Source organism: Lepidochelys olivacea, assembly GCF_965140295.1.
Source record: "Lepidochelys olivacea isolate rLepOli2 genome assembly, chromosome: 1".
Taxonomy (NCBI): Eukaryota; Metazoa; Chordata; order Testudines; family Cheloniidae; genus Lepidochelys; species Lepidochelys olivacea.
Genome location: NC_140411.1, coordinates 260,283,114 through 260,301,684, shown reverse-complemented (window position 1 = coordinate 260,301,684; position 18,571 = coordinate 260,283,114). Strand labels below are relative to the sequence as shown.

At 48.6% G+C, this 18,571-nt stretch overlaps 1 protein-coding gene across 3 annotated transcripts in view; it reads right to left on the bottom strand.

The window, feature by feature from the left end:
• Window positions 1-18,571, bottom strand: part of SYNGR1 (synaptogyrin 1) — a 38,433-nt gene that overhangs the window by 5,690 nt on the left and 14,172 nt on the right. The window contains exons 2-4 of one of the 3 annotated variants that reach the window (XM_084641472.1): window positions 15,965-16,202; window positions 12,098-12,243; window positions 4,016-9,117 (exon numbers count right to left, since the gene is read on the bottom strand). In XM_084641472.1, the coding sequence (XP_084497598.1) occupies window positions 8,893-9,117; window positions 12,098-12,243; window positions 15,965-16,202 (609 nt within the window). In that variant the 3' untranslated portion in view covers window positions 4,016-8,892. Of the gene's footprint in view, window positions 1-4,015; window positions 10,413-12,097; window positions 12,244-15,964; window positions 16,203-18,571 lie in introns of those variants that run through there. The other 2 variants (XM_084641474.1, XM_084641473.1) reach the window with 2 other exon arrangements.

Genomic DNA, 18,571 nt, shown 5'->3' with positions numbered 1-18,571 from the left:
GGCTCAACAAATTCCTGGTCAAGGCCCTGCTCTTGTCGGTGCTCGGTGCCTTGGGAGGCACCAGCCTCCTGTGCAGGGAACGACCACGCTTTCCTTTAGGCTGTGCCGGGGGCCACACCGGGGAGGACGATCGGTGCTGGGGCCTAGCCTGGCGCTCTGGGGCCAACAGTTTACGGTGCTTCGCCAGTGCCGGGTCTCCTGATGGCTCCGGGGCACTACGCACCGAGGAAGCCTGAGCCAGCGTCGGGCGCTCCGGGCCTGGCGGCTGCAATGCGGCCTCCATCAACAGTTGCTTTAGGCTAAAGTCTCTTTCTTTCCTTATCCTTGGCTTGCACGCCTTGCATATCCTACACCTTTCAGTTTGATGTCCGTCCCCCAGGCAATGTAGACACGAGTCGTGGGGGTCACTAACTGGCATAGGTTTGCGGCACGTGGTGCAAGCCTTGAAGCTGTGGGCCTGCGGCATGCAGGGCTGGTGCTTGAGGCCTCCAAGCACCTAATCGCTTAAGTGTTCACAGTCTGAATGTAAACGAACTGATAACAGCTACTCTAAAGGCTAAAAGAAAAGGAGTACTTGTGGCACCTTAGAGACTAACAAATTTATTTGAGTATAAGCTTTCGTGAGCTACAGCTCACTTCATCGGATGCATTCAGTGGAAAATACAGTGGGGAGATTTATATACATAGAGAACATGAAACAATGGGTGTTACAATACACACTGTAACGAGAGTGATCAGGTAAGGTGAGCTATTACCAGCAGGAGAGCGGGGGTGGGGGGGGGGAGAGACCTTTTGTAGTGATAATCAAGGTGGGCCATTTCCAGCAGTTGACAAGAATGTCTGAGGAACAGTGGGGGGTGGGAGGGAATAAACACGGGGAAATAGTTGTACTTTGTGTAATGCCCATCCACTCCCAGTCTTTATTCAAGCCTAAATTAATTGTATTCAGTTTCCAAATTAATTCCAATTCAGCAGCCTCTCGTTGGAGTCTGGTTTTGAAGTTTTTTTGTTGTAGTATTGCAACTTTTAGGTCAGGAGAGTGAGTTTGTGTGTGTGGTTTTTGGAGGGGGGGGGTGAGAAAACCTGGATTTGTGCTGGAAATGGCCCACCTTGATTATCATACACATTGTAAAGAGAGTGGTCACTTTGGATGGGCTATTACCAGCAGGAGAGTGAGTTTGTGTGTAGGGGGGCGGAGGGTGAGAAAACCTGGATTTGTGCTGGAAATGGCCCAACTTGATTATCATACACATTGTAAGGAGAGTGATCACTTTAAATAAGCTATTACCAGCAGGAGAGTGGGGTGGGAGGAGGTATTGTTTCATGGTCTCTGTGTATATAATGTCTTCTGCAGTTTCCACAGTATGCATCCGATGAAGTGAGCTGTAGCTCACGAAAGCTTATGCTCAAATAAACTGGTTAGTCTCTAAGGTGCCACAAGTACTCCTTTTCTTTTTGCGAATACAGACTAACACGGCTGTTACTCTGAAACTTTTAGGTCTGTAATCGAGTGACCAAAGAGATTGAAGTGTTCTCCGACTGGTTTTTGAACGTTATAATTCTTGATGTCTGATTTGTGTCCATTTATTCTTTTACGTAGAGACTGTCCAGTCTGACCAATGTGCATGGCAGAGGGGCGTTGCTGGCACATGATGGCATATATCACATTGATGGATGTGCAGGTGAACGAGCCTCTGATGGCGTGGTTGATGTGATGAGGCCCTATGATGGTGTCCCCTGAATAGATATGTGGACACAGTTGGCAACGGGCTTTGTTGCAACGATAGTGGTTCTGTTGTGTGGTGTGTGGTTGCAGGTGAGTATTTGCGTCAGGTTGGGGGGCTGTCGGTAAGCAAGGACTGGCCTGTCTCCCAAGATCTGTGAGAGTGATGGGTCGTCCTTCAGGATAGGTTGTAGATCCTTGATGATGCGTTGGAGAGGTTTTAGTTGGGGGCTGAAGGTGATGGCTAGTGGCGTTCTGTTATTTTCTTTGTTGGGCCTGTCCTGTAGTAGGTGACTTCTGGGTACTCTTCTGGCTCTGTCAATCTGTTTCTTCACTTCAGCAGGTGGGTATTGTAGTTGTAAGAATGCTTGATAGAGATCTTGTAGATGTTTGTCTCTGTCTGAGGAGTTGGAGCAAATGCAGTTGTATCTTAGAGCTTGGCTGTAGACAATGGGTCGTGTGGTGTGGTCTGGATGAAAGCAGGAGGCAAGTAGGCAGGAATAGTGGTCAGCAGGTTTCCGATATAGGGTGGTGTTTATGCAACCATTGCTTATTAGCACCGTAGTGTCCAGGAAGTGGATCTCTTGTGTGGCCTGGTCCAGGCTGAGGTTGATGGTGGGATGGAAATTGTTGAAATCACGGTGGAATTCCTCAAGGGCTTCTTTTCCATGGGTCCAGATGATGAAGATGTCATCAATGTAGTGCAAGTAGAGTAGGGGCGTTAGGGGACGAGAGCTGAGGAAGCGTTGTTCTAAGTCAGCCATAAAAATGTTGGCATACTGTGGGGCCATGCGGGTACCCATGGCAGTGCTGTTGATTTGAAGGTATACATTGTCCCCAAATGTGAAATAGTTATGGTGAGGACAAAGTCACAAAGTTCAGCCACCAAGTTTGCCGTGACATTATCGGGGATAGTGTTCTTGACGGCTTGTAGTCCATCTTTGTGTGGAATGTTGGTGTAGAGGACTTCTACATCTATAGTGGCGAGGATGGTGTTTTCAGGAAGATCACCGATGGATTGTAGTTTCCTCAGGAAGTCAGTGGTGTCTTGAAGATAGCTCGGAGTGCTGGTAGCGTAGGGCCTGAGGAGGGAGTCTACATAGCCAGACAATCCTGCTGTCAGGGTGCCAATGCCTGAGATGATGGGGCGTCCAGGATTTCCAGGTTTATGGATCTTGGGTAGCAGATAGAATACCGCAGGTTGTGGTTCCAGGGGTGTGTCTGTGCAGATTTGTTCTTGTGCTTTTTCAGGGAGTTTCTTGAGCAAATGGTGTTTCTTGAGCAAAGGTTCCCCGTCCCCCAGCCCCGCTAATAGCTCACCTTAAGTGATCACTCTTTTCAGAGTAGCAGCCATGTTAGTGTGTATTCGCAAAAAGAAAAGGAGGACTTGTGGCACCTTAGAGACTAACAAATTTATCTGAGCATAAGCTTTCGTGAGCTACAGCTCACTTCATCGGATGCATTACAGTGTGTAGGGAACACCCATTGTTTCATGTTCTCTATGTATATAAATCTCCCCAGTGTATTTTCCATTGAATGCATCCGATGAAGTGAGCTGTAGCTCACGAAAGCTTATGCTCAAATAAATTGGTTAGTCTCTAAGGTGCCACAAGTACTCCTTTTCTTTTTGCGAATACAGACTAACACGGCTGCTACTCTAAAGGCTAAGGGACTGCTCTTCTACGAGAGAGAGAGAGGTTGTTCCAATGCCGCCATGGACGGTAAGAAGGAACTGGAGGGGGTTGGGCCGGCAGAAGTATATCTGTGGGGCGCAGTGGCGCCACTCGGGGGCCCGTTGGGAGCCGCTAAGGGAAAAAGTTTCCGACGCTTGTGCGCACAGCGTGCGCACGCCTAATGTGGAATGGACGTGAACAAGCACTCGAAGAAGAATGGAGTCTTTCACTACCAGGACCCCTGTGTTGATTGACCACAAGTTGGAGAGTGGGGTGGGATACATAGGACTCAGATACCATGACAATGGGCTCATTAGTGCAAGATAGACAGATGTGAGAAAAGTGTCATCTAAGGCTAGGCAGGGGATGGTACTTTGAGTATTACGCTTATCACATTGTGGCTATTGGAAATGAGACAGGTGTTTGTGGGAGGGTATCTATTGCTGAAGTCTACTGTAGCAGTGCCTGGTGATTTTTTTAATATTTAATGATATTTTTAAAATGTAGCGCTTGCTAGAAGCTAGAGCAATAGACAAATAATCTACAGCAATAAACTGTAGGGTAAAATAACCCCCAAATCCCCAGAATACAAAAGGGAAGAAAACCCAAGGCACCTCCATTATGGTTTGTTATTTTGAACATAATAACTTTATTGATAAGAGACACCAGTAGTTACCACCTTCACTTTGTTAACCACAAATATACAGGACGTAGTAAATACAGGTGCCAAGATGGCAGGGTTTATTGGAATTGGTTTTGGAAAACATACTAGGTGGGGGAGGGAGTGGGGGGACACTCAGGATTGGACAGACACCCAAGGAACCTGTGTGCAGCAGGCCATTCTTTAGTCATCATATATATGTATTGCTTTATATTATACATCTTTTTATTTATATATAATATATATATACTATACACAGGCAGTAACGCTGCAGGGGAGGGGCAGGGAAACCCAACTGGAGTTGTCAATACCACAGAGGCAGTGAGATCGTCTGGAGAAATGGTTCGTACATGCCACACGGGGCGACTGAGCTAACCTCTGGGCCTCATTGTCTCCTAGTCTCTCCAGAAGCTGGAGTTAAGATTCCTAAAAGGACCCACCCATCTGTCCTGCATTCCCAGGGTCTCCCACATGCTTATAAGGGTACAGGGTGCTGGCAGTGTTAGGTGCAGAGACTTATTCCTAGGGAGCTGTCAGAAACAAGGGGTGGGGAGGGGAAGAGAACTGAATTGAGTTGGTGAATCGCATGTGTGCATGGGAGGGGAGCAACCTTGTGCCCAGGACTTGTCAGAACACTGGAGCTATAACCTCCTCTGGCACCTCCTGTTGTGAAATAGCCTCTAACTCAAGGTCCCCAAATGCTGTGTGTGCACATAGACGGGGGGCCAGAATCGTTCCCTCCCTTCCAGTAAGGAGCCTGCAACCCTGTTAAAAAGCCACCAACACCACAGAGGGAAATGCACCCTAATCATTCTACTACTCAGAGACCCTTGTCCTCCTTTCTCTGTCTGCCCCAGTCCCTCATTTATCAGGGCTGAGGATGTTACACTGAAAAGAGTTCGCTGCTCCCGCCAGGCAAAAGCAAAGCCAGGAACTGAGCCACCAGAGTGGGCGAACCCTCTAGGAACCACTGCAAGCTCCTGCTTGCCATGCAGACGTCTACCGACGGACAGAGAACAGAAGCAGAGGGACAGAGAGATGGGGAATAACCTGAGACAGGAGCAGACTGGTTCTTCATCTGCCTGGGAGATGCCTGCCCTGACAGGGGAGGTAATGAGCCTTCCATTGCAGAGCAGCTAGGGGGTCCCTTGGTGTTGTGAGGGGAGCAGGGTGAAAGGGGGAAAGGTCTCTTTACTGACCAGCTCTAAGAAAAGGAGGACTTGTGGCACCTTAGAGACTAACAAATTTATCTGAGCATAAGCTTTCATGAGCTACAGCTCACTTCATCAGAATGCAGCTGTGGCTCACAAAAGCTTATGCTCAAATAAATTTGTTAGTCTCTAAGGTGCCACAAGTACTCCTTTTCTTTTTGCAGATACAGACTAACATGGCTGCTACTCTGTGACCAGCTCTAGATGACTTTAGGGACCCTCCTGGCTGTGATGGGAGAGGGGACATTAAAATAGTCCCATGGTACAAACCAAAATAAAAACATCCCCTCCCCACGGGCAGAACCCTCTCTGATGAAGTGGGGGATGGCTGCTGGGTCTCAGAGATTCATTCCAAAAGATATGCTGGGGTTTTACCCTGAGACACCAGTTGTTTATAATTCCTCTGCCTCCCCACACAACCCTCCCCAACTCCGTCATTCTCTCTTCACTCCAGGGGGAGAGACCACTTGGAGAAAGCTCTCTCTGACACGGATTACAAAGAACACCTCTCGATAAAGTCCCCCCTCTTCCCAAACCTAAATATTAGACTACCCCAACAGAAGAGAAGCTTGGCAGATGGGAACCCTTCCCCACCAAACCTCCTATTTACAGTATTGCTTTTGCTCAGGACCATGGAGTGAGAGACTTGCCCAGCTCCTCTTTGTGCTTCAGCTGTGACAGGGCCTATCATTTCCTTCCCCTCACCTCCACTAGCTGCTAGCCATGTGCCACGTACAGCAAAACACTGGGAGAGGCGCCAATGGGGAGGCCTGTAAACAATATACACACATACACACACAGGCACATAGATCACGCAACAGCTGGAGTCTCAGCTCCCTCCAGTAACAACTTCTCCTCTTTTTAGTGCCCAAATGTGGAAGTTCCATAGGCAGCTCTGAGAAACAGCCCTTTAAAGATAGGTTTCAGAATAGCAGCCATGTTAGTCTGTACTCGCAAAAAGAAAAGGAGTACTTGTGGCACCTTAGAGACTAACAAATTTATTTGAGCATAAGCTTTCGTGAGCTACATGCATGCATCCGATACATACATGCATCTGATGAAGTGAGCTGTAGCTCACGAAAGCTTATGTTCAAATAAATTTGTTAGTCTCTAAGGTGCCACAAAGTACTCCTTTTCTTTTTCCTTTAAAGATAGACACTGCAGATAAAAATAGCTGTATAATTGTGTACAAAGGAGGGGATTCCTCACTAGACAGTTCCTCCACTCATTTTGGGGCTGCGTCTCCCTATTTCTCCTATCCTTCATTTGGCGAGAGGTGTGTGGCAAGGGAGGGAGCTAGTAACCTAGAACAGTGGCTTTCAACCTTTTTTCATTTGCGGACCCCTAAAAATTTTCTTAATGGCAGTGCAGACCTCTTTGGAAATCTTAAACATATTCTGTGGACCTCCAGGGGTCCATGGACACCAGGTTGAAAACCACTGACCTAGATGTTTTGCCCTGCCCTCCTGGCAACCCAAGTTCAATTCCCAAGCCTGGCAGGAACTAGGAGTCCTAACAGTAAGTGCTCTACACTGCCACCTAGCACACCTGTGTTCCATCCTTGATCTCTCAGTTCCTCAAGGTGCTCATGGTTAGTGTTCTGTACTATCATATTACCCTGGTTCTGCTCCTGATCCCTCCATCCGAGGGCCAGCAGGGCTGCGAGCTCTGCCCAGCTCAAGCGTGGTAGCCTAGGAGTTAATATTCTACACACCCACATGAGATACCTAGCTTTGGTTCCTGGCCTCATTTTCTTAGCGCTTGTCTACATGAGGAAATTGACCAGAATAGCTATTGTGGAATAGCTCCCACTGTGGACACTCTATTCTAGAATAAAAGTCACTTGTAGTCCAGAATAATTAGTGTACTTCCAAAGCTGAGTAAGGATTCTAGGATAAAAAAAAAAACATTTTATTCCAGAGCATAGTGTCCACACAGGGAGCTATCCTGGAATAACTGTTCTAGTCGATTTCCCCGTGTAGACAAGCCCTTAGGCTGCCAGGAGCTAGGGACTGAGGATGGAGCACTGACGTCTCTGAAGAGCTGTAAGATACACAAAGACCGAGTTTCAGTGGGAAGAGAGTGCAGCATGGCCAGGTTTTGCAAGAGCAGGGGGAGATACTCCCCATTCAGCTCACTTAGCAGAGCTGCTGTTTAAAGACCCCTCTTAGGTTCCCTGATCCAGTCTCAGTCAGGATAACTGGGGCACACACAAGAGCCCAGCTGCTGGGACCCTACTCACTGGTTACACCCACCCTAAGAATGTCTAGACGCCAGCTGGCAGAAATGCAGCAGTATTTCTTTCCAGCAGGGCGAGAACCTCCATTGAGAGTTCTGCCCTGTTTCTCTGGGCTCCAGAGAGAGTGGCACAGATGCCCGGGATAATCTGTCTAGGAGCACAGAGAGGCTGGAATCTCTTTCACTCCATCAGAGATGTAGATTCAACAGGACTATAGAAATTAAATTCATCCGCTTGTCCCTTTCGTCCTGCACCTTTATTCTGGGCAAAGGCCACAGGGCTCCCAGAGTTGGCTGGCAAAGTTCCCCATCAACTGGTGTGAAGCTGGCTTTTCCCCAAATCAGCCCAGTGACTTCCTCCTCATTCCGTGCTTAGCCAGTTGTGATCCCTGAGCGGGAAGAGCAGGGGACTGAATGGAGTTCTCAGGAGTTTCTCTTAAGACATCTTCCCCACCCTGAGCGTGCAGCTTGGTTCTGGTTCTCCCTAGAGGACCACAGTGTTAACCTCAGAAGGGTGCTTACATGGGGATGGGGAAGCACCTCCAATCCAACTGTCTGGGGAAAGAGGGATTCTCATTGCATAGCTCATCCTGTCCAGTCCTGATTATTCTCTTGGTTTAAAATCTATCAACATCTTTGTAGCTTTTGATGGTGCCTGCAAAACTCCGCCCCCAAGCATTTTGTCTCTCACCCCCCGTCCCTCACCCTCAACACCACTCCTCCCTACACCCCGAAGATAAACTACCAACAACTTCCCATACAGCCTTGTATTGCTGAGGGGGCAATACCCCATGAGGCAAAGGGGTTATGACCTGCCCCGATGCTTGCACATCCCCCCACCCTTGCACGCCTGCATGCTTGCTCTGACCTCTCCCTCCCTCACACACTCCTCCCCCATATCCAACTCTCCCTCCCACCCACACAGACAGACACACGCATCCGCTCCAACACTGTAGGTGCCACCTTCTCCCCCTGCCCCCCAGAGCCGCTTGAGCAGTCCCCGTTATCTCCCCCTCTTAGGCCTCTGCTACCTGTGCTGGTGCCCTTGTCACCCTCCCCTGCCCACCAAAAGGCTGAGCTGGATTCTTGCCCAAAGCTGCTGCTCACTCCCAGGTTGCCAGGGGAGCTTTTGCTGTGACAGGGACAGGGATAGACTTGGGAATATGCAGTTTGGGTCTGGTGGACAATTCAGAGGGAGGGAGGAGCAGTTAGGGCTTTTTTTTTCTTTTTAAAAAACAATAAATAAAAACAAATGGCCCCAGGCTGGAGCATGGCCAAGGGCCACCTGTTGCGCTGGGATGCGCCTGTCTGTTTTGTGCCGCAGCCTCCCGCTGGCAGAGGGAAGGGGGCAGAGGGGAGGGGCATGGGAAGGGGCACCGGTGTAGCTCAGTAGTTCTGTGTTTGGGTTTGGTACCCCTGTGTCTCAGCGTCAAAAGCGTCTACAGGAGGGGGCTGCTGGTACGTCCCCACCGTGTCTGTGGCATCGTCCTCGTTCGTGTAAGGGGTGTAAGGCAGGCCGGAGTCCTGGCTTGGGTCCGTGTAGTCCTGGGAGAAGAGGGCTGAGTCGGCACCAATCCGGTAGCGCTGGTATGCCAGAAACGCCTGGCCCACCTTTAAGGGAGGATGAGGGGAGATGGGAAGCAGAGAGAGAAAGAGGCAGGAGAAAGGGAAGGAACATGCCGAGGAGGAGAGACAAACAAAAGCCAAGTTAGTAGTGGTTAAGGATTAGTGCACAAGGCATGACTGGAAATCACTGTTTAAACACACCCAAGTGCAAGAAGAGTTAGTGTGCCCCATGGAGAGCGCGAGCCCAGGACAAGAGAGAGAGCGCACAAGTGTGCCACCCACTGCTTGCACTTGCTTTGCCCACGCCCACAGCAGTTGCTGAGTCCATCCTGCCCAGCGACAGGGTTCACATTGTGAAGGCATAGACGGATATACATGGATAACGTCCCCCCCCGAGCCAGGTGATCTGCTTCACGTCCACCTCAGAGGTCTCGCTCCTTTGGGCTGGATCTGTGACTCATTTCACCTCAGACCCTACTGGGGCTCCAGACCGATCCGCCAGAGGAAAGGGATGGTCATGAGGTAGCGGCTGTTCCCATTAACCCTTTCACTGCTAGTCATCCACTGAGCAACCCGCTATGGTGCCAAAAAAAAAAAATCACAGACCTTGCGGGGGAAGGAGGGGGGGGAAGCAGAGGCCTTCTAGAATAGGTCCAGCCTTGTTCCTGCTCCCCGTCTCTGACATTGCTTTTGGAACGCTCTTTGGTGTGACAAGATCATTGGGGCTGGGGCTCAGGGAGGGTCAGGGACCAGAGAGCTGCCTTCCCCCAGTGTCCCAGACATGTCTGAATGGTCCAGCTACCCAGGGACCATCCCAGCATAGTGAGTAAAAGGAGCAGAGGAGTGAGAGGAAGTGGAGATGGGAAGAAGGGATTGTGGTGCGGGGAGCCCTGCCCGGCTAAAATATTAAGACTGAGCAGATGCCAATAGAAAGAGATACAGGTGTTATTGAGCGTTAGTCAGGTGCGGGGAAGTGGAGGAGGAGAGGTGGGTCACTTCCTTCCAACTCCCCAAAGGACAATTAACGTCCCATCCCAGTTCCAAGGCACATCGCTTCTCTCTCTCCCCACCATGTCAGCTGCACTGACATGGCAACGTGCCTCTGTATTCTCAGCCCCTGCCTCCCACCCCGATCCTGGGAGTTGGAATCATCTGCACTCCAACAACCTCCTCCCCTATGCACACCCCTTCTCCGACAAGGCCCTGAGGGAATGGTGCTAAGCACCCCCTGGGGAATGGCACTAGGGCAGCGGTGCGGGGGAGCTAGGGAAGAGAGTATTGTATTCTTCCTGAAAGCTAATGTGTCTGAGTCTCCGGAAAGCCAGAAATGTCAGGAGGCCCTGTGAGGAGAGAGCGGGAGGGGATAGGGAGAAGAGTCAATGAGGGAGACAACCAAACAAAGTAACGTGACTGAAATAAAAACCCCAACAGACACCATTAGACTCCCCTTCCTCCAGTCAAACAGAGAGAGGAGCTGGACACACGCCTTCCTCCTCAGGCCTTTCATCTCACATCCCTCTCTTCCTGTGGCTGAGGAACCCTGGTCTGTGGGGAGAGCCCTGCAGTACCACTCATTGGGTACGTCTGCACTGGAGCTGGAGGCATCATTTCCAGCTCCAGTTGACGTACAGGCACTAGCTTTGATTGAGCTTGCATGCTAAAAATAGCCACGTAGCCGTTGTGGTGCTGGCAGTGGGATGGACTAGCTCTCTGAGTATGATCCTGCCTGGATCCTAGATACTTACTCAGGTGGCTAGCCCATCTTGCCATGGCAACACTTCTATTTTTAGTGCCCTAACTTGATCAAAACTAGCATGGGTACATCTGCCTGAGCTGGAAACTACATCTCCCACTCCAGTGTGGACACACCCAGACAAAGTTTGGGAGGATGTGGCAGGTGTTGCTCTCCTTTGCCGCATTTCTCAGGAGGTGAAGATGCCGCCTCCACAGCTCTTCCAGCCCCTGATTTCCCACCCCCACTGATAGCCCCATCTGGACTAGAACTACAAAGAAACGTCTAGTAAGAGGAGCAGGTTCTGGTTGAGCGGGATGGCAGCTATGCCACTGGCATGATCTTATCATCTACGTACCACACATTTACATTCCTAGGAGTGTGCTGGCCGCTATTTTGTGTGGCAGGGGTGACACAGTATCTCACAAAAGACAGACACACTGTGCTCTCCTGTGCAGACTTTACTTATGTTCTTTCTTGTTCCATCTCTTAATTTCAAATAAAAGTCACATTGACTGAAAGTACAAGGAGGCTCTTTGTGTATGGAAAAAACCCAATCGGTTACATTGAAATGGAGCCCCAAAATCTGGACAAGTAGAGAAATTCCCTGGTGCGGGTTGGGGGATAAAAAGGGAAGGGAAAGGAAGCTCTGGGGAGGATCCAAACAAATTCCACCATTTTCTTCCTACCAAATGAACTAGGAATGCCAGCATGGGGGCAAACCAGATACAGACAGGAGGAAGACCATATGCTGTGCTACAGGATGTTAACAACCATCCCCTCCCCCAACACAGTTGCTGAAGCCCCTCCTGAGGTCAGTAATGCTAGCCACACATCCTGGAAAGAGAAACAGACTCTTTGTATGGTACTTATACGCCCCCACTGCCAGAGTATCTGAACACCTCAGAGTTTCAACTCTATTTATCCTCACAACACCTCGGTGAAGTAGGGCAGCACTATTATCTCCATTTTACGGACAGGGAACTGTGGCACAGGGAGGTTAAGTGGTTTGTCCAAAGTCACACAGGAAGTCTGTGGCAGAACAGGGACTTGAACCCAGCTCTCCTGAGTCCTAGGCTAATGCCCTACCCATTGGACCATCCTCCATTTCTTCTACTGGGCCTCTCCCAGAAGCCACTTTCGTTTCTGTTCCATTGGAAATGCAGGAGTCAGCCCTAGCCAGGGGACCTTTCATCTACAGAGGGCTGGGCTAACCCTAAGTGGGGTTAGAACCGCTATGCAGGGGAGCCCTGATCCATGGGCTCTAATCAGAGTCCCAGCTGCTTTACTCACCCAGGTGAAGATGGAGAAGAAAGAGAAGGTGATCGCTGCTCGAGCTGCATCTGCCCCCTCATTCAGCGGGTTGTTCTCGTGCTTTGAAACTTGCCACTGGTTGGCCAGGAAGCAGAAGCCAACAAACCAGAGGAATGCCCAAAAGGCTGGGAAAGGACAGCATTAAAATAAGACAGAGAAGAGGGGTAGGGTAGGGGTAAACGTAAATATATTATATTTCTCCAGCAAATTTATATCCTGCAAGATCCTCAAGTGTTTTTACAGAGTACAGTAACTCCTCACTTAAAGTCGTCCTGGTTAACATTGTTTTGTTGTTACGTTGCGAATCAAGTAGGGAACATGCTAGTTTAAAGTTGCGCAACGCTCCCTTATAACGTCGTTTGGCAGCCCCCTACTTTGTCCACTGCTTCCAGGAAGAAGCAGCCCATTGCAGCTAGCTGGTGGGGCTTGGAACCGGGGGGGCTGGCAGCCCCCGTATCAGCTCCCTGCTCCCCTAAGTTCCCTGTGCGGCAGCGGCCCAGCAGGCTGTCAATTGCCAGCAGTTCAGCTGTTCCTCCCCCACAGCTGTGTGCTGCTCCTGCCCTCTGCCTTGGAGCTGTTCCCCGGAGCCTCCTACTTGCTGTGCAAGGGTGGGGGAGAAGAGGGGGGCTAATTCAGGGTGTCCTCTTCCCCCCTGCTCCGGCACCCCACTTACCCCATTTCCCTGGGGTGGGGGGACATGACAGGGCTCAGGACGGAGTGAGCTTCCTGGCAGTAGCTTCTTTCTCAACTTGCTGATCTACCTAAAAAGGCAATGTACTTAGAGTGGGGTCAGCATATTTAAAGGGACCTTGTGCATCTCTCTCTCTCACACACACAGGGTGTGTGTGTCTCTGTCTGCTATGATGTCTCCCCTCCCTCCATTCGTGCAGCCTTGTAGAGTGTGAGGCTACATTAACAACCTGTTAATCCTTGAGGCCTCAGCTGATTCCTAGTTCATCATTTAGCAGTAAGGCATTCCCTGGGAAATATCCCACCCTCTGACGTCACCACCTCAACCAAGCTTCACAATCATCATCGCTGTGTACAGTATTAAATTGTTTGTTTAAAACTTATACTGTCTCTGTGTGTGTGTGTATATATAATCTTTTGTCTGGTGAAAAAAATTTCCCTGGAACCTAACCCCCCCTATTTCCATTAATTCTTATGGGGAAATTGGATTCGCTTAACATCGTTTCACTTAAAGTCACATTTTTCAGTAACGTAACTACAATGTTAAGCGAGGAGTTACTGTAGGCCAAATTCTGATTGTGCAGTCCCAATAAACTCAGTGGAGTGGCATAGCTGTAACTGGGGGCAGAGCTGTCACTCTGGGGTGTGCATTAAGATATGGTGTGGTACCAACGTTTTATCGGCATGAGCTTGAAAGGGTAACATGATTCTCAAATGGCACCGTGAGTGAGTTCTGCAGGGCCTCCCAAATGAGGAGAGATCACTCACTTCTGAAATGCAGCCCTTCTGTACCAGTTACACTACATAATATGGTCCTGGAAGGACAAGTGAAGAGCAGTTTCTTCACAACAAGCTGCAAAAGAATTGTAGGCAGCCAGACTGAAATTACACAGTGACTGGAATTTGGGCAGGACACCAGGGCTAATGCCCTTACACTTATAAAAAGTGCCATGGGCTCTATAATACAACTACATGATGACCGACAGGCCCTCCATTTTACTTCTCTTCCAAAAGATGGGCGATACACACTGGTAATACACAGAATAACAGTGTTCCCGCTTGAGGGACTGGAGAATGAAAAAAGAGAGCAGTAGCATTTTGATGGAGGAAAACACCTGGATCACGGCTCCCTTGGGAAGGGATGATAAATGAGCAGGATCAGAGTCGTAAGGGAAGGGGAAAGGAGTGTGCATGATCCACATCGGAGCATCAGGGGTGTGGAAAAGGGGCTGGCTTGGGGTCCCTGGCAGGAACAGAATTGATGCATTTACCCCCTTTCTGAAGTACGATGTATTTGGGAGAAATAAGAAGGATGTTTGTTCTGCTGTACTGCACTCAGTTTCTCTAACACACTCCCTTCCGCTTCTCTTCTCTGCATCTCGCTGTTTGTCATTTATATAGCACTATCACTGTGCCCTGGCTAGACAATGTGCAACTTTTGCTAAACAAGCAAAAAGACCCTTGATGGGCTTGCACACTTAAAAGACAAAAGAGGTACAGAAGAGTGAACAGACACTGGGCCTGATCCTCCCTGCACAACAGTTTTCCAGTGGGGTAACTCCACTGGTGTCAGTGGAGATACTCCTGACTTGAGCTGATGGGAGTTCAAAATCAGGCCTGCAGAACAGGGGTGGATGTCACGTTGGGAAGGCTCTGCAGAACAAGTGATTGTGTATTTTACTTTAAGGGCAAGAGGGAACAGTCTCAGTGCACGTTCTTGGGAAGCTGTTCCAGGTGTCTTGGGGCTGCAAAAGAAAGGATGAAATTGGGAGTGAATGAGCCGGACAAAGGGAGTAGTGAGGAGTGAAATGTCAGCATGAAGGAGATCATGTGTGGGGACATCGGAGGAGACGAGGACAGATAAGTGAGGGAGTAGAGTACAGGAAAACGTTGAAAGAGAGATGAGGAAACTTGGTGCAGAAGGTGATGCAAAGCAGGACAGCGATTCGGAGACATGGTGTGACAGAAGACGACTTTCCTTGTGACACCCACCACTCACTGAAGCTTCCAGCTGAAGTACCAGGAACACAGGTGCCTCTCTGCAGCTCCAACAAATTAGGGACCATGAGAAGCAGAATGTAAGTTAGAACAGCCCTGGGTGCCAGGAGCTGGGCAGGGGCCAGCAATGCCTCAGAACATGCACAGTACAAAAGTGTCTTAAAGGGAATTTACAGTCAGACTATTTAATATTCTGTGGGTTTTTTGGGGGAGGATGGGGTGGGTTCTCATTTGATTCAAACACCTGGCACTGCGAAGAAAAACCTCAGTTACAAGCTGCATCACCCTCTACTCCTTCAAATAAGGGCCTAGAAAGATCCTACCCGTTTTCTGGTATTCACAGAATCATAGAATATCAGGGTTGGAAGGGACCTCAGGAGGTCATCTAGTCCAACCCCCTGCTCAAAGCAGGACCAATCCTCAATTTTTGCCCCAGATTCCTAAATGGCCCCCTCAGAACCCTGGGTTTAGCAGACCAATGCTCAAACCACTGAGCTATCTCCTCCCCCTCCAAGGAGACCTCCAGCAAAAACCAGGGAAAATGAGACTTGATATTTCTAAAGGAAAAAATAAGGGCAAAAAGGCATCCTTTCAAGCTGTTTTTATGCATCATACAGAATTAAAATAAAGGGGCATAAACCAGATGTTTCTTTCTTTTGCAGGTCATTTTTAAGGCTTGCCATTTTTAATCACAGGAATGCAATTTGCACATATGTTCACATCTCCCACACTGTGTGAGGAATGCTTGAGCTGCCTGTGGTGTCATTATCCCATCACCGAATCATAAGGCAGCAGCAGAGGCCAGAGAGAGGTCAAAGAGAGACAGGGCTAAGAGGAAGAGGATGAGATGAGGGTGGGGAAAAAAGATGATGAGTTAAGAGGAAAGAAAGGATGGGGATAGGAGGAGGAAGGAGAATGAAAGACGAGACAGGGAGAGAAGAGGAAAAAAGAGGAGTGGGTGTAAGAAGGGGGAAGAAGGTTGGAGGACAAAGAAGAGAAGAGGATAATGAAGGTGAGGGGGCACAAGGAAGGAGACCAGTCAAAGAGCTCCTGTTCCATGGATGTCTGGCCAGTTGGCTTATGAAATAAGACAGGCTCCTTCCCTCAGCTCAGCTCCCTGAGGAGACGGGTTCCATGCCAACCAGCCAGGAAGCTCACCAGAGACGCCGATGTCCGAGAGCACTGCCTTCTTGCGGTCCTTGACGCTGCTTATCTGTGGGAAATAGACATCCAGAGCCAGATAGAGAAGGCAGCTGAGGAAAGCGAGGACGCCCACGGTGATGCCATAGTTGCAGGCATTGTGGTTGCGGTTGAAGATACAGTGCTCCTCCATCTCATCGGGGCGGTTCAGGTAACCTTCATTCACAATGGAGCCGAAGACAACAATAGAGAACACCTGAGGAGAGGGAGGCAGGAGGAAGGTGAGGACCATGCCTGCCTCCAGACCACCAGGCGACTAGTACAGTGGAGAAGAGGTCTCCTGAGACTAGCTGGCCCTCATATGCCTTCTCTGTCTGAGCTGCGAGCCTGTCTTGTTAGCTTGTTTGGGCTACACTGAAAAAATATTGGGTCACTTAGATCCAAAACTGATTTGGAAGAGGCAGGGTTTACTCAACAAACCGAAAACCTGAAAACATTTTGTTGGGTCAAATGCAATTTTGAACATCAACATGAAACGATATTTGGAAAACAATGTGTTGATTCCAAATGAAATGGTTTGACATTTCCAAAATTTTTATTTTAAGGGGTTTTTTTTTTGGTAAAAACTATTTGCTGAATTGGACATGAACTCAGATAGTTTTGGTACCCCCCAAAATGCACTTGTCTGTGAATTTACTATTTGCTAAAAAAGTTTTTGCCCAGCTCTAGTTTGGACAATTGCTGAGGGGAAGATTACCTTACTTTATTTCTAAGAATTGCCTCATAATAGGATATTCGTAACTTACATTTTTATTTTTTATTTTATTATTTTTATTATTATTATTTTTTACATATTTAAGATCAATTGAAAGAGGCCATTCTCCATCTGAAATCAGAGTGCCCACACACAGACTAGCACCAGATTAAGGAAAAGGGTGAACTGGTACCGGTTTCATTTCTTCCGTTTTAGTTCTTGGGTAGACAAGCTCTGAGGGTTGGTCCACACTTGAAAGTTATACTGGCATAGCTACATCTCTCTCGGGTGGAAAAACCCACCCCCCTCAGCAACATAGTTAAGCCAACCTAAGTCCCGGTATAGATAGCACTAGGTTGATACAACAATTCTCCCATCAACCTAGCTACTGCCTCTCAGGGAGGATTTACTACAGATGGCAGTGTCTTCACTGAACTGAACTGCAGCATTGTAAGTGTAGACAAGCCCTAAATCCTCTATAGGCAGTCATTCACCCTCCCACTCCATCCTCCACCCACCAGTTCTCTCCAGATGGCTTTTCCTTTTATTCATTGTTCCCTCCCCACATTTATTCACTTACTTTATCTGTCCAACTTCTACTCCTGTTCTCTCTTCCCCATTCACCCTCTCACTATCCACTACTCTGCATTCTCTACTTATCTGTTCTCCTAACAATCCTTCTATCCACACCTCCTTATCCTTTCTATCCATCTACTCTGTTCACTACATCCTTCCCTCTGTCCAACACATAACACTAACTATCTGTCTACTAATATTCTCATTCTATCTATTCAGCCACTGACTGATCCACTCTCTTCTTAGCTGTGGATTTTGCAGGCATTTCCAGGCCAGAGCACAGTGGCCCATGGAGAATCACGTAACACCCTAAATACACATGCAATATATTCACCTCTGGTACCCCCAAAATCACAGCCCAGCCTGCTCCATGTGTATCAGATCACTAACCCAGCTGACAGCCCAGAGAAGGAGTGCAGAGCTAGTGGCAGGGTGGAGGCTTCTCAGCTTTGAAACCGGCCCTCATTGTCAGCCCACCACCAATCTGGTAGACTGACAGTCAGAGCACAGTGCAGCGAGACTCATCTATTTCCCTAAGCATTCGACTTGATAGGGGGCCAGAATGGGGTGACTTGAATGGATGGGCACAGTTGGGCTGGCAATTGTTGCTGCCTACGATAGGCACCAGCCTTGGGGTTTTTCCTGTTATGTAAATATGCCTAGAGGCTGCGGGGCTGGGCATGTAATAAATCATCATATAAATAAATAATGGCTTGGGAGAATCCACATTTGGCAGCCTTCAGAATGGAGGGTAGGGCCCACCTAACCCATGGCAGTTAATCCTGCACATGAACAGTGAAGGTGGCTTATCTAGCAACCCATTGGGACAGGTCCTACATTTGCCTGATTTCATGATAAAGTAATGATATAAATGTTTATTTAGATCATTAATTAAATGAAACTTCCCCCCACCCCAAATATCCCTGCATTAACTCAGCACTCAAGTTTCACAGCTAAAATGTCAGAAATGCCAAAAAGTTACAGGGATACCAACATAAAAAATATGACACTCTGGCTGATAGTATTGGGCCTGATTCACCAAACCTGCCAGCCATGTAAATCAGGAGTTACCACGCTGAAGTCAGTGGAGTTACACTGCATTAAGCAAGAGGCGATTTGGGCAGTTGGTACCTGTCACTAATAATGGCTAATGTTGCTGTAACAAGACGACTAGAGAAAAAATATGGCATATTTTCAGCTTGCTTGCATCGTGCACTTTGGGTATAATCACTTTCTCTGTGTCGTAGCATTATTTATTATTTGTGAGTTTAGGGGCCCCAACAGAGATCAGGACC